Genomic DNA, 16,335 nt, shown 5'->3' on the forward strand with positions numbered 1-16,335 from the left:
GGGTGATGAGCATATTGGGCCATTTTTCCTTCTCAATACTTCTGTTAAAAAACTAACAGAAAACTTAAAAGTACCCAGGATTAAGCCCGTAAGGAAGTTAACACGTTAAGTGTGAATTCTTCCTTCCCTTCCTATACAGATTTCTCAAGAGGATCAGAGGTAACAGAGGTTGTGAGGGCAGGGCAGTGGGGGTAATGCAGGAGCACAATTAACCTGCCCTTTGAAACCATATTTTTAATGTTTTCATCAAACTGTGTCAATACAATTTGAAGCAAATGCCAGCTGGAAGACCAGGCCCACAAATTCATAAAGGAAACAATCTTCCAAACAACAAGGAATGCCAAGGTGCTCTTCCACTCCAACTGCACTAATAGTGGCCATGATGGTGCCAGTCAGCCAGTGTTATCCATGTTACCGACTGTTTACCTGAAAAGAGAAAAACTTAGATTTCAAAACCTGTAAGGACAGAACTTTAAGGATGGAAGATGTTTAAGGTGGTTATCCAAATCTCCCTATTTTTATAGGTGAAAAAAGACTAGAAGTATGAACTGTTTTCACCCTGATGACTAGCAAACTAACAACATTTACTGCCCCCCCCACCCCAACTCTTCAAAAATATGCCTTTTTGACCTTGTAGGGAAATTCACAACCTGTATATACGTACCACATCATCAATTTTCAGAATGCTCCGGACAGTTTCAGTTGCTAGAGTCAGTGCACTGACTGAAACCAACAGAGGCTGGACAACCAGTTCCTCCAGTATGTTGGAAATACCACCCTGCAAACCAGTACAAGTTGCTTTTAGTGTTTTTAACTGATCCATATCACCAAATACAGTTACCAGTAAACCTCAAGGCCTCTCAAACTTAGTTTTCCCTTAGTCTAGTCAAGAGTAAGATACTCTCTACTAGGGCTTCCCTGGTGGCGCAGTGGTTGAGAGTCCGCCTGCCGATGCAGGGGACACGGGTTCGTGCCCCGGTCTGGGAAGATCCCACATGCTGCGGAGCTGCTGGGCCCGTGAGCCATGGCCGCTGAGCCTGCGCGTCCGGAGCCTGTGCTCCGCAACGGGAGAGGCCACAGCAGTGAGAGGCCCGCGTACCACAAAAAAGATACTCTCTACTAAGCTCTTCTCTACATTGTAGCTTGTATTTCAACTAAAATTTGGAAAAATTGAATTCCAAGCCTAACTCCAAAACAACTCCTTGTAAGCATCTTTTAGTTAAAAATACCCTGGCAAAGGGCCTTCCCTGGTGGTGCAGTGGTTAAGAATCTGCCTGCCATTGCAGGGGACACGGGTTCAACCCCTGGTCCAGAAAGATCCCACATGCCAGCTCGTGCACCACAACTACTGAGCCGGCGCTCTAGAGCCCGCGAGCCACAACTACTGAGCCCACGTGCTGCAACTGCTGAGGCCCGTGCGCCTAGAGCCCATGCTCCGCAATGAGAAGCCACCGCAATGAGCCCGTGCACTGCAACAAAGAATAGCCTTCACTTGCCACAACTAGAAAGCCCACGTGCAGCAATGAAGACCCAACACAGCCAAAAATAAATAAATAAAAAATAAATTTATTAAAAAATAAAAAGTATCCTGGCAAAAATTATGTAGATGATCATAGTTATTAAAAATTATGAGATTTGGGGCTTCCCTGGTGGCACAGTGGTTGAGAGTCCGCCTGCTGATGCAGGGGACATGGGTTCGTGCCCTGGTCCGGGAGGATCCCACATGCCGCGGAGCGGCTGGGCCCGTGAGCCATGGCCGCTGAGCCTGCGTGTCTGGAGCCTGTGCTCCGCAACGGAAGAGGCCACAACAGTGAGAGGCCCGCGTACAGCAAAAAAAAAAAAAAAAAAAAAATTATGAGATTTGTTTACTGTATACCTGAAACTAACACAATATTATAAATCAACTATACTTCAATTAAAGAAAAAAGTTATAAGATTTTAAATCATCTGATTCCCAATTCTGAATTTGGTCATGTCTGCTCTACTCTGCCTTTACATCATTCTCACTTCCCACTTTTAGATTCCTACTGCCACTATCCTAGTCACCTTTATCCTAGGATTACTGGTGATGGTCCTAACAGGTGAACCTATCTCCATTCTTCCCTCCTTAAAATACTCTTTTCAGCACCTTAGCCTCTTGGTTAAAAAAATTTTAGTGGCTCCCAACTACTGGAATTAAAACACAAAAAAACACAAACACCCATGCCTGTCTCAACAACTCAAAGGACTCCTCATTCTAGCTTTTATCTTATCTTTCCAATCTTAAAGTCCACTGTATGACCACCATATAACCTCTGCTCTAGACAAAATGAGTAACTTCTTGGTCCCTCTTACCTGTAAACCACTGCTTCCCCATCTGAAACTTTTTCATTCCCTACCAACCAAGGCTGCAGCTTCATGAAACTTTCCCTAACCAGGTAGTGCCCTCCTTTGAGTTCTGTAACCATTCAAAAAATATCATCTTGGATTGTCAATTTTTTTCCATTACATATTATTTGTCTTCTCAATAAAAGGAGACATAAAACATTAATTCAAAAGGGGAAATTATTATTGTTCTATGTGTTTACCCTATACAACTACACTAGGGTGGTGCTCACAACAGCAGCAATGGTTGACTACACACCAGGCATCTTTGTAAGAACTTTCTAATTAGTAATCCATTTAATCCTCACAGGCCTATGAGGGAACTATTAATAGTCCCTGTTTTTACAACCAAGATAACTGAAGCACAGACTAAGTAACCTGCTAAAAGTTGTACAGCCATTAAGTGGCAGACTTAATGAACAATACTTCTCACTTAAGGCATCATCTTCATTCTCACTAGATGGCATACATTAACCTGCAGGTCTTATACTTAAATCCAAGGTTAACTCTATTTTTAATTACAAAGCCTTTCATTCAACAATTATGAAGCTTTTAGTATTTTATAATAATCAACATTTTCTGCAGTAACTAAAGATTAAATTATTACCTTTCGGACATTAATGCCTGTAGTTTTTTCTCCTTGGGCATGCCTGTTTCTTAGTTCTGTTACTGTAGAAATGGGATTCAGGCCAGCATTTTCAGCTAGTGTAGATGGAATGACCTCCATAGCATCTGCAAAAGCACGAACGCAGTAGGATTCCATACCACTCAATGTTCGTGAGTATTCAGTTAACCGCAGGGCCAACTCTATTTCTGGAGCACCACCTCCTGCAATAAGAGCCCTGAAATTCACAAATATATTTTTAGCTTATTTTATCCAACAGAAAGCTGTTTTTTAATAATAATAACTTAGTATTTATACCTTAATAAAAATATACAAGTTTTTATGTTCAAAATGTTACATAGTAATTTAATGTTACCTCTTCTTCACTAAACAGCGAATAACACATAAGGCATCATGAATGGAACGCTCAGCTTCTTCCATCACCAATTTGTTAGAACCACGAACAACGATTGTAACTGTTTTTCCAGGGCTTGCACAGCCTGTAATCTTTAGTAAACAAACTCCTAATTAGGTATTTGAAGGATTAAAACAAATAAAATAAAACCAGACAAATAGAAGCTTAATTTTAATATTGTTACCTTGATCAGTTTGCCAGAACCATTTAAGCTGACCTCCTCAGCTAACTCAGCCGATCCCAGCATGTCAGCAGTGAACTGGTCAACATGAGCAACTGGTTTGGTTCCAATAGTCTGAGAAAGATAGTGATATCCACAAATTGAGAAGTGTGAATAGTGAACATTTTCACACATAACAGATACTAAGAATAGTTTACCTTACAAATGAATTCAATGTCTTCTCTTTCAATATCCTTAACCACCATAATCTTCATTTTGTTCAGGAAATGTAACGCAAGATCACTAAGAGCATCTCTAAAATACAAAATCAGTGATTATGTTAATACTAGGTTAGAAAAAAACTTTGCTGTTCAACTCCTTTTTTACGGTTTTAGTAATTTTACTGTTGTTTAAATGGCCAATGATTTAACAAATTATTTGTGAAGGAAGATGCTTTAAACAGCTTACCAAGTTTATGACCTCAAAATTCTTAAATAAGATTTCTAATGAATATTTAAAACGTACCCCAACGACACGATTTGTAAAACACACAATAAAAATTATGTCAAAGTTTTTCTTAATACTAAATAAGTATAATTCTGATAATTAACAATCGATGCTTTATGAATTTATAAATTAAGTATGATGCAATTCAAGACTCCACAAATTTATACACTTTTACCTGGAATGATCCTGACAACCCTTGATACTGAAGGGCAGATATTACTATCCTTGTTTTACAAATAAGCACACTGAGCTTTGAGAGCAGTTTATTCGAGGTTACTAGCTATTACATAACTTGTATTTAGAACCAGGTATTCCAACTCTTCATCAAGGTTTCTATATCAAGAGCATCCATAATACTTTCTGGCATAACATATTAATATAGTACATGAGAATGTATCTACCTATTAGAAGAAAACACTGAAAACAAACAAAAAAGGGATCAGTTCAAACTTTGGAGAATTCTTCCAATCCATGGACTATCCAGCATTCCCCCCAAATGAACTTCTAAAATTTCAAGGCAAACTATTACATGGACCTTTAAATAAATGCCTCTAAAATTTTAGCTAGCTAATTAATTTTAGACTAAAGTTAGCTTTTTACTTGATAGTGAGGATATTGGTCTAGAAGGATAACATATCCCACATTTAAATGATCATAACAGGAAGAGAACTCACTTTAGATCATTTACCAGAATACAACAAAACCCTAAAATGCAGCTTCATTCCAGATTTCTAGTGGTTTACCCACCTCAAGTGTTTCTTAAAAAATTGCTAGAAGGGATCCAAAATCAATTATCATTAAGAGGTGAACAAAATAAACAGCCTCACACCTTAGAATAGACTTCTGTATGAGAAGAACATTACATCCTGTTTTCTTAATTTGCTTCACTAAATTTAGAATATAGGCTCTCTCCTCTCGAAGCACTCGGTCCATCTGGACGTAGTCAGAAACTACTATTTGATTGTCCATCTGTTCAGAAAAAGGATGTATTAATAATTTGCATTTTAAGAGTCCTTAAGCAAAAAAATGACTTTTAATGAAAATATATACAGTATAAATTCAACCAAAATCATACAAGAAATTATATAGACATGCACAGAAAAAATTTAGAAAAAGGAATATACACAAAACTTAACTCAGGTTTTTCATTTTCATCTATACAAACTGCTGTCTTATTTTTTACAAGTACATTTTTGGTGATTATAAAACATAAGAATGTTTATCCTATTTTGGGAGTGTCAGTTCTTTTCATATGAATTTACGTATTACTGAAATATCAATAATTTCAGTTGCAACCTTTTTACTCTAGGGATTGTTAAAAAAAACTGGTATGCTGAAAGGAACTACGAAGGACAAATATTGTTATACAAAGACCTACAAAACAACGTTTTTATGTGGGTTAAAATCTGGGAAACAAACGACTCAACAGGAAACTTGTATGCCAACACAATGTAAAATGAGAGCAAACCTGAATGAGATGACAAAGATCAACCACTCCTTCAGGGGATGGTACTTATGACTGATAGATATGGGAATAATAAAAAATCAAGTTTTTCGGAGTATGGGTAATAAACTGGTTTTAAAGTTCCATTGTGCAAACATAAAGACAAAAGATCTGCCTGCTAGGGAAGGATGGGTTAAGGTTTCTGTTCTCAGAAAGCTAGAAAGAATCTGCAAAGTCCATTTATACTATCACTTTCACATAACCTATTTTTATTGTTTCATAGACATCGTTATCATTATTTGTCTTCATTTGTGAAGTGAACACTCAATTTCAGTAAATAGCCAACTGAGATTATAGATTTATCATGTGTGGCATCCAACATTTTCTACTTTTATCTAAATTTTACTAATTATTTTTAGATCCTTGCTTTTTATCACTAGTATCAGCACTTTCTATTTTTATTAAAAAAAAGTTTCATTATTAGAAAGTCAAACACCTAAGGAATCATTTCATTTGGTTTTACTTACATCTGTTTTGGGAGCAGATAAGCAGAACTGAATAAGCCCAATCTTGGCCTTTTCAACCCTGGTTATACCAGAATTTGCCACCTTTTGAGTAAGAACCAGACCTTCCACCAACTCACAGTCATCAATTGTCCCACTAAGAAAAAAGAAAATGAAATAGTTATGAAGGAGGGGCAGAAACCTGCAAGTTTAATAGATTGCTAACAGATTAAAAATCATCAGTCTGATAAAATGTGTTTCAGCCTCACTCACATTTATTAGTGCCCCATTCCTGAACCTCTCCGGTCACACCACTGCCCTGCCATCATTAGGGAATATAAACAAATTCTTGAAATTCCCACATTAACACAAGTTGTCATGAAAACAAAACAACAAATGTATGTGACTTTCACCTATGTACTTTTCATTTAACTTATTTATTTTTGGCAAGAGCTTATGTTTAATTTCAAAATTAATTTTTATTAAAGTTATAATTAGAGATGCTTACCCAAGTTTCTTAACTATTTTAACATCTCTAAGATCTACACTAGTAGCTGTGGCTGGGTCAATCACTTTCATCACTGCATTTACAGTCATTGGAGAAAGGAGACTTGAATATTGAGAAACAACCTAGAATTATTAAAAAAGAAAATAAAGTCAGTGTTGTAACACAAAATGTCCTAGTTTTTTTAATGATAAAGATATTCAAGAAGTAATCTCAATCATTTATTTGGCTGGGGTGGAGAGCATATGAGAAAACATTCCATATAAACTGTCTTTTCCACTCAGGTTTGTCAGTCACCATATAAAAACATATGCCTGTGTTCCTCTTTTATTAATAGAGTAGTCAGGACTAGATTACTAGTAATTCTACAGGAAATCCAAAAGAACAAATTAATTTTATGCTGAGGTTTCCTATCTAAAATGAATTTATGATCAGATGTTATATATGTGCACCCCTATTACTGAGGGGCTGACAAAAATAGCTAATGGTTAACATTTATTGAGCACATATTATATGTCAGGCAGTGGTTTTAACACTGTACATTCATATATTCATTCAACCTTCAGACGAAAAATCTGAAACAGCTTAATTAAATGGAGCCAGCATTAAACCCAAGCAGTCTAGGTTCTATGACCAATGCTTGTAACCACTATGATATTCTGTCTATATTAGTTCTGGGGACATTTATCAATAATATTACTTAATATCACTAACACTATCTAGCTTTCCACTTAATATACAAATAACGCTGATGAAAAGGAAAAAGAACGGGGTGGGGGTGTGACACACAACAGAAAACAGGTGACATGAGTTCCCAAGAAATTTAAACTAACATCACTTCTTTAAGTTTGATAAGAAAAGCAGCATAGATATTAGTAAGAGATGGACCATGATGGGCAGCCCTACCTTGGGTTCAAATCACAGCTCTACCTCTTATTAGTGGGTCTTGGGTAAGTTATATAACTTCACTAGACCTCTTTTCCCATCTGTAAAATGAGGATACTACAACTTACCTGAAAGCCTTGAAGGAGTAAATTTTACTTGAACTAATTCAGTTACACAAATAAGCTACCTAGTCACTCTTTAGAGTTAACGTTTATGAACTGTACAGCATCAAAGATCAGTGTAGGGACTTCCCTGGTGGCGCAGTGGTTAACTGAGCCCACGTGCTGCAATTATTGAAGCCTACGTGCCTAGAGCCTGCGCTCCTCAACAAGAGAAGCCACTGTAATGAGAAGCCCGTGCACTGCAACGAAGAGTAGACCCTGCTCACCGCAACTAGATAAAGCCTGCACGCAGCAATGACAACCCAACGCAAAATAAATAAATAAAAATAAAAGTCGCAGTTGTGCTTCTTAATGAACTGTAAACTGTAATTTTACAATGATCCCATAGTGCTTGTCTCACCTTTGAGTTCAGTGAAGTGGCTGCACTATTTAACAAAGTTTCTCTGTCACTCAGTTCCACAGGTCGAGACATGTCAGTCAAGATTTCAATACCCTTTTCCAAAGCCTTCTGGAATGACTCAGAAATGATGGTGGGATGAATCCCTGCCATTTGTGAAAGGTTAGTTATTTAACTGTAACAGATAAACTTCATATTTGATATGACTTAAAATTTCTCTGTTCATTAAAATTTCAAAGTAGTCAAATTTTAAATTAATCTTAAATAATAATGGTTTGAATAACCTTAACAACTAGTATGTCTAATAATTTATTTCCATTTAATTTGGAATAAATCAATTACATACTATGATATTTAAGACTAAAACCAATTTTTCACTTTTCAAAACTCTACAAATCTACATAATAATTAGAATAAGTGACTGGGGAGTCACTATGACATTTAGGCACCATTTACCAAAGCAGGAACCCATACTTTCTCTCCTAAATCACAGTTCTCACCTATATCTTAAGTTTAGTACACCACCAACCAGTCATTTTTGAAAAGGAAAATTTTAACAAGTTCCATTCAAAAGGAAACCTAGCCAAAACAAATAAAACAAGAACAAACAACCCCCCCCAAACCAAACCCAGAGCAAAAAGAAAAAAAATTTCTAATTCATATGGTAAATATAGCAAAATGTAATCTAAAAATTCCTGCTTAGAAAATTCTGCTTCAAATTAAATTGTAAATCTCATATTACTTAATATTTTTTTGCCTTTATTCAGTAATAAAGCATGTCCTATGTCCTACCCACCTTTCTGAAGAAGCTTGGTACAGGAATCTAAGAGAGAGCCAGCAATAATGACCACTGATGTCGTGCCATCTCCCGCTTCTATATCCTGAGCCTTAGATAGCTCCACCAGCTAAGTGAACAGAACAAGTCAAGTTGCTCAATGAGAATGAGAACCCAGTAACATCTAATTCAAATATAACATCAATGACCTTCACCACGAGGTTCACATATAGAATTTGATTATTATCAACACTGTAAGATTCAATATACTTGACTTCTGATTTGCTGTCCACCTTGGTCTCATTTAAAAATGACGACCTTGGGGCTTCCCTGGTGGCGCAGTGGTTGAGAGTCTGCCTGCCAACGCAGGGGACATGGGTTCGTGCCCCGGTCCGGGAAGATCCCACATGCCGCGGAGCGGCTGGGCCCGTGAGCCATGGCTGCTGAGCCTGCTCGTCCGGAGCCTGTGCTCCGTAACAGGAGAGGCCCCAACAGTGAGAGGCCCGCGTACCGCAAAAAAAAAAATAAAAATAAATAAAAATAAAAATGATGACCTATATAGTTGTGGCATGCAAAATTCTACTTACATACTTTCTAACAAGCTATATTATGATTTCCAGTTCAGACTAAGGGTTGTAAATTTCTTCTTCCCAGTACTTAAGAGAACTATGGGTACCCTGTAGACTCAGAAGCTATGAAATGCAGCATTCAGATGAGAGAATATTGTCAGTTTGAAATCCCTGGCCAAGTTTATCTAAACTGACCCTGCATGAAGCATAATCTGATTCATTTTCAGTCATCTTTAACTAATTAAAAGAGACTTTTTAACAGATAGGAACTTCTAAGGAATTTGTTTTTGCTGATATGGTGACTTCTCACTTGACACTGCAATCACCATTATGATCTGTAGTTGAATTAGAAACTGTTTTTAAAAATAAATGTCAGTGCAAGTTTAAACACAATATTTATTTTGCAAACAATTAAAATTATTTTGCTCTCTTTCAGTTAACACCCATTGAACTAATAATTTGTACAATTTCATGTTTTTCTCTCTTCCTTCCTCATGTGTGGCACATTGCTGTGAACAAAGACAAGATTCATGTTTTATTACAACTTGCAATGGAGAACATGCTAGACATACAACGTATCCTAAAGATATGCATGTTTAGCATAAAAAAGGAAATATTTTCACCATGTTTTAAGCAATATCATGTGATCAAATAAAAAAAATTTAACTGTTTACCAAATATCAAACAACACACTTAAAAACCCCCCACAAAACCCTCACCTAAAAATTATACTTACCATTCTGGCTGCTGGATGTAACACCTGCATTTGTTTCAGAATGGTGGCACCATCATTTGTAATGGTCACATCACCTTTTCCATCTTGAATCTACAAAGTTTGTTATTTTTAAAAGAAAGTTATATTTCAAAAATTTTGTTTTCTTCATCCAGTATTAATGTGAAATCCTAAAAGCTCTACTAATTTTAACACTTCTTGTACAGAAGTTAACTTATGTTTGCATATTGTTTAATTTCAAATTGTTTTCCCTTACATTGGTATAATGATTTAAGAATATGCAGTAATAGTCCAGCTTTGCAAATGAAATAGCTGGGTTTTTTCCTACTTAAAAGTGAAGTAACTGAGACACCAAAAAAGGGATGGAAATGATATTATGAAGAATCATTATCATAAACAAAATATGAATTATAGTTAGGTCCCATTCATCCCAAAGTAATCTAATCTATCCCTTTCTGAACTCTCAAAGCCTTTCTAACACTTTACTTTTTAAACAGCACATCTTAACCCTCTATAGAGCGCTTGCAGTATGAACAGTAGCACTCAGTAAGTAATGAATGATTGAGCCTTTTACCATTTTATCCATTCCTTTCGGTCCAAGGCTTGTTCTAATAGCATCAGCAACGGCTGTAAACAGAAGAAAAAAAGAAATCAAGACTCTTTAAAGAGCATTTCTACCCTCAAATAATCATTTTCGACTTATTAGAATATGGTGGACAATTCACCATGTTCACTAAAGAAAATTCAATGTCTAATAATAATCTACTGGAAACAGTAATTATTTTACTCCTTTAATTGTATGACACTTCACTTTTTGTTGTTAATATCACTATATATAGCACTTGTACTCTGCATGTGGTAAAATAAATTTTGATGGTTCACCTAATCTTCCTTTAAGTATCAAAATGGTATAACCTACTTATGCGCTCTGAATGAGGACTATATTATTCTCTCCATTCCTTAAAACAAGCCACAATAATAGGACAACTATATAATTTGCTTATTTGTTTACTCTGTCTCTCTAAACTATAGTGTAATTTCTGAGGGCAAAGATTTTTGTTTACTAATGTGAAGCTGGTATATGGATGGACCACAGTTTAAAAAACAGTAACAAAAACCCTCTTTGAACCCCAAACCAAATCAAACAAAAACCCCACAAAAAAACAAAACCTTAACTGAAAAACCAAATCTAAAATCATAGTATTTTTTTTTGGCGGGGGGTACGCGGGCCTCTCACTGTTGTGGCCTCTCTCGTTGCGGAGCACAGGCTCCAGACGCGCAGGCTAGGCAGCCATGGCTCACGGGCCCAGCCGTTCCGCGGCATGTGGGATCTTCCCAGACCGGGGCACGAACCTGTGTCCCCTGCATCGGCAAGCAGACTCTCAACCACTGCGCCACCAGGGAAGCCCTAAAATCACAGTATCTAAAAAAATTTTTATTTAAAAAATTTTGGCCACGCTGTGTGGCATGCAGGATCTTAGTTCTCTGAGCAGGGATCGAACCTGTGCTCCCTGCAGTGGGAGCACGGAATCTTAACCACTGGACCATCAGGGAAGTCCCTAAAATCATAGTCTTTAGTCATCATTAGTATGTTATGAACCGTCTCTGGACATATAGTCTACCACTCCATTCTTCTTATTACTTGTCCATGAGCATGTTTCTATTTTATTGATCCACTTATTATTTTCTAAGAGAAATTGTAATTGATGTACTTGATCCCCTTTACTGTGACAGGTCCAGGACAAACGATTAAATCTCCCCACCTTTTTTTTTTTTTTAAAGATTTAATTTTATTTATTTTTGGCTTATTTATTTTTGGCTACTTTGGGTTTTCATCGCTGCACGTGGGCTATCTCTAGTTGTGGCGAGCGAGGGCCACACTTTGCTATGGTGTGCGGGCTTCTTGTTGTGGTGGCTTCTCTTTGTTGCAGAGCATGGGCTCTAGGTGAGTGGGCTCAGTAGCTGTGGCGCACAGGCTTAGTTGCTCCGCAGCATGTGGGATCTTCCCGGACCAGGGTTTGAACCCGTGTCCCCTGCGCTGGCAGATGCATTCTTAACCACTGCGCCACCAGGGAACTCCGCCTTCCCCTTTCTCATATACCATTTCACCCCATATACAAAGGGCTAAAATAGTGCCCTATTTTTGTGTACTCCACAACTAGCATAATGCTTCCCCTTAATTGTGTAAATACATAACCTGGACTTCCTTGGTGGTGCAGTGGTAAAGAATCCAGCTGCCAACGCAGGGGAAATGGGTTCTATCCCTGGTCCAGGAAGATCCCACATGCCATGGAGCAACTAAGCCCGTGCGCCACAACTACTGAAGCCCGCACACCCTAGAGCCTGCTCACCCCAACTACTGAAGCCCGCGCACCCAGAGCCCGTGCTCTGCAACAAAGACAAGCCACCGCAATGAGAAGCCTGCGCAACGCAATGAAGAGTAGCCCTGGCTCGCTGCAACTAGAGAAAAGCCAGAAAAGCCTGCGCACAGCAACGAAGACCCAATGCATCCAAAACAAAAAATAATAGTAATAATTTAAAAAAATACATAATCTTAAAGAGGGTAAGAGAAAATATTTGGTATAGTTTAAGAATTATATTCTACTTAATTATTTCATAATTTGGGGCTGCATTTCCTAATTATTCAGCCATCCCTACCCTTTCAGGTGATTTTAGTGGACCCACATGGCCACAATTCTACAAGCAGACCAATTCATTTTAAGAATGTGCCCTTATATTCATCTATGTGAAGACTCTAGAAAGACACATTGTGCAAAAAATAAAAAATTCTAGACTGATCACCTCTCTCAAAGTGTTTGAAGTTTAACATACTGTGTAGTACACAATTATATGTTAAATGACTCGTGCTGAATAGTACTAAACGACCACTACTACTTTTGTGTGTGTGGTTTTGATATCATCAACCAATGGTACTTAATATACTTTTTGGTTATTAGCAAAATAAAAAACTGGCTCCATGAAGTACACTAAAGATGCATCCGGCAAAAGCTTTTTCAACCAGTTTGTAGGGTTTTGCCTGACTTGGACAGACTACGAGTGGCCCTTTGTTCCAGGAGCTCTCCTCATTTAAGATGTAAGGGTCATGTTATTAGGTAAATAGATGGCCTTTTCTTCCTATATGCATACCTCCCTTGTCCAGTTTTAATTCTCTGTGCCCTGATGTTTCAAAAGCTACCAAAGTAAACGTCCCATCTTGTATCCTCTTTGTTTGTTGAAAATCTACCATATTATATAGCATTCTTGCCCACCCCCCTCCAACAGCCCCAGAATTGATCTAACATCTTGCTTCTAATGTAATAAATCTAAGCTTCAACTATGCTCCCTAGATAACTATCCACCAACTTTTATTTCCAGGTAAATATTCTCTCTTGAACTTCCAAATGACTCCTAAATTTACCCATCTGGTCACTCTGACCTCCTCAACTCATTTAGGCTCAAACGAGAACCTATTCTTTCTTCTTCCACCATCCTCCCTTCAGTGCACCTGTTTCTTTCAGCAGCAGCATCACACCCTCAGTCACCTAGACAAATAACCTCAAATATTTGTAAGGCTGTACTTTATATACATCTGGCTCTTCATATGCTTTCTCACTTAATCCTCACAGCAACCCTCCAAATTAGGTACTATCTCACTACACTGAAGAACAATCTGTAGCTGCGCGAGTTGTTTTAAACCCTTTCCAAGACACCAGGCCCTTCCAGATTCGGACCGACTTTACCTTTCCGATCTCACCTCTCATTTCTTCATGCACCTTATGCTCTAACCCGAATGAAATACTCACTGTAGCCAGTACACATAACGGCAAGATCTCTAAGCATTTGTTCTCACTTTTCCTTCCAGACTCTTCCATCTCAACCCGGCTTATCTTAATCCTCACAACTCCCTTTTTTTTTAAAAAAAGGGCAACTTTCCCTCCCCGATTTTATAAGGAAACCTTGGTTAAAGGTCACAAAGCCACGAAGTAAGGTAACTGAATGAAACCCAGGACTTCTTAAATTCCACCAAAGGCCAAACTGTTCTCCAGTTGCTCGTTGCACGTGCAGAGAGGACATCAAAGCACAATGCAGCTTCATAATTATTCTCAAACAAGATGGGTCGGTTGGTTCCCCACATCCCAGTACAATGGGCCCCGCCCCAATCTAAGGCGCAGAGAGTTTACCCGAATTCGTTTCAATAGCTGTACCGAAATAAGCTTTTAAATAAGAACAAGAAAACTAAAAAGTCCTGTTCAAACATTCTACCAGTGGACCGCTGCATGCGGGCCTCGGCCCTTTTTTTTTCCCCCTGTACGCGGGCCTCTCACTGTCGCGGCCTCTCCCATTGCGGAGCACAGGCTCCGGACGCGCAGGCTCAGCGACCATGGCTTACGGGCCCAGCCGCTCCGCGGCATGTGGGATCTTCTCGGACCGGGGCACGAACCCGTGTCCCCTACATCGGCAGGCGGACTCTCAACCACTGCGCCACCAGGGAAGCCCGGCCCCTTTCTTAAATAGGATGAATGAATGCAGCACGGCCCGGCATGAAAAATTATGGGCGTCTAAGACGCAGAATGGGGCAAGTCCAAAGGCCTCCATACTCGGGGTCGGAAATCATGGGCAGAGAACAGACAGGAGGATCCCTGCACTGAGCTTATTCTACGGGAAGCCCACAGGGGATTATCTGAAGGAACAGAGAACGAATCATGCCCATCCAAGACTGGGAGTGAGCATGCACAGCTAAGCCCGGAGGGCCACGGCTTAGGCCGGGCAGCGATACCTTTGGCCGCGGAGATGTTGCTGAAGCGGATCTGGGCCGGCTTATCGCGGTCCTGATAGGCGCTCTTCCCGCGGCCGCCGGCAGCCCCGGCGGGCGGCCCGCTCCGGGGGGCTACGTTCTCCGGCATGGCAAGCTTGGACGGGTCTGCGTGAGCTCTGGAAGGACAGATGGACGCGGATTCCGGCTGGCCCGGGACTAAAGGTAAGCGCCCACCGCCTTCTCGAAGCTTCCAGAGAGCGACGCCGGCGCCGGGAGGAGGAGGCGGGGAAAGGGGCCTCCCTGGAGGCCCGGCGCCGCCGTGACGTAAAGGCTGCCCGCTGCATGCCGGGTGCGGGGGTCGCGCCGCGGATCTTGGGGCTGTTGGGAGCTGTTGGCAGCTGTTGGCAGCTGTTGGCCTGCGGCCTAGTGGGCGGTGGGCGGGCTCCTGGGAGGCAGAAAGGACCGCCTGCGATTGTAAAGGCTGGTGTTGGGACATCACATCTCCTTGACCCTGAGGTCCCTTCTGTTAACTCAAGCTGCACCTGTCCGCTAGGTGTTGTAGCCGCCGGGAGTTACTCCTGTGTGGGTGGGGCAGGGCTGAGTCGGTTTTTACTGGCGGTAGACGTGTATTTTATTCAGTTTTATATATTTTGAAAGCGAGTTGGAAGAGAGGTTGGCAGGGGTGACTTCTTTTTCCCCCTTTCTTGTTTTAATTGAGGTATAGTTGATTTACAACATTGTATTAGTCTCAGGTGTACAACTCAGTGATTAAAATTTTTCATGGATTATACTCCGTTTAAAGTTATAGGGAATTCCCTGGTGTTCCAGTGGTTAGGACTCAGTGCTTCCACTTGAGGGGGCACGGGTTACATCCCTATTCTGGGAACTGAGAACCTGCAAGCCGTGTGGCGCAGACAAAAAAAAAAAGTTATAAAATATTGACTATATTTCCCGGGCTGTATAATACATATATCCCTGTAGCTTATTTATTTTATACGTCCTAGCTTCTACCTCTTAATCCCCTATCCCTGTTTTGCCTCTCCCCCCCTTCCCTGTCTCCACTGGTAAACACTAGTTTTTTTAAATTATGTATCTGTGAGTCTGTTTTTCTTGTTATATTCATTCATTTGTTTTAGTTTTTAGATTCCACATATAAGTGATAACATATAGTATTTGTCTTTCTCTGACTCATTTCACTTACCATAATATCCTCTAGGTCCATGCATGTTGTTGCAGATGGCAGAATTTCATTCTTCCTATGGCTGGGTAGTATTCCATTGTGTGTATATACCACATCTTCTTAATCCATTCATCTGTTGATGGACACTTACGTTGCTTCCATATATATTTTTTTTTTGATTTTTTTTTAAAGAACATTTATTTATTTATTTTTGGCTATATTGGGTCTTCGTTGCTGCACGCGGGCTTTCTCCAGTTGCGGGAGCTGGGGCTACTCTTCGTTGCAGTGCGCCGGCTTCCACTGCGGTGGCTTCTCTTGTTGCGGAGCACGGGCTTTAGGTGCGCGGGCTTCTGGGCTTCCGTAGTTGTGGCTCATGGGCTCTAGAGCGCAGACTCAGTAGTTGTGGCGCACCGGCT

General features: G+C 39.8%; 1 protein-coding gene across 1 annotated transcript; it reads right to left on the reverse strand.

The window, feature by feature from the left end:
• Positions 1-214: 214 nt before the first annotated feature.
• On the reverse strand, positions 215-15,025 carry CCT4 (chaperonin containing TCP1 subunit 4). Its single transcript, XM_082643146.1, has 14 exons — positions 14,761-15,025; positions 10,558-10,610; positions 9,987-10,076; positions 8,703-8,811; positions 7,910-8,052; positions 6,506-6,627; positions 6,022-6,154; positions 4,880-5,019; positions 3,762-3,858; positions 3,568-3,678; positions 3,345-3,475; positions 2,972-3,206; positions 665-778; positions 215-426 (listed from the first exon to the last, which is right to left on the reverse strand). Exons 1-14 carry the CDS (start codon positions 14,885-14,887, stop codon positions 412-414), a joined length of 1,620 nt encoding a protein of 539 aa, XP_082499272.1. The 5' UTR covers positions 14,888-15,025; the 3' UTR covers positions 215-411.
• Between the last annotated feature and the right edge of the window lie 1,310 nt (positions 15,026-16,335).

The sequence above is a fragment of the Mesoplodon mirus genome (assembly GCF_964341445.2).
Source record: "Mesoplodon mirus genome assembly, chromosome: 14".
Lineage (NCBI taxonomy): Eukaryota > Metazoa > Chordata > Mammalia > Artiodactyla > Ziphiidae > Mesoplodon > Mesoplodon mirus.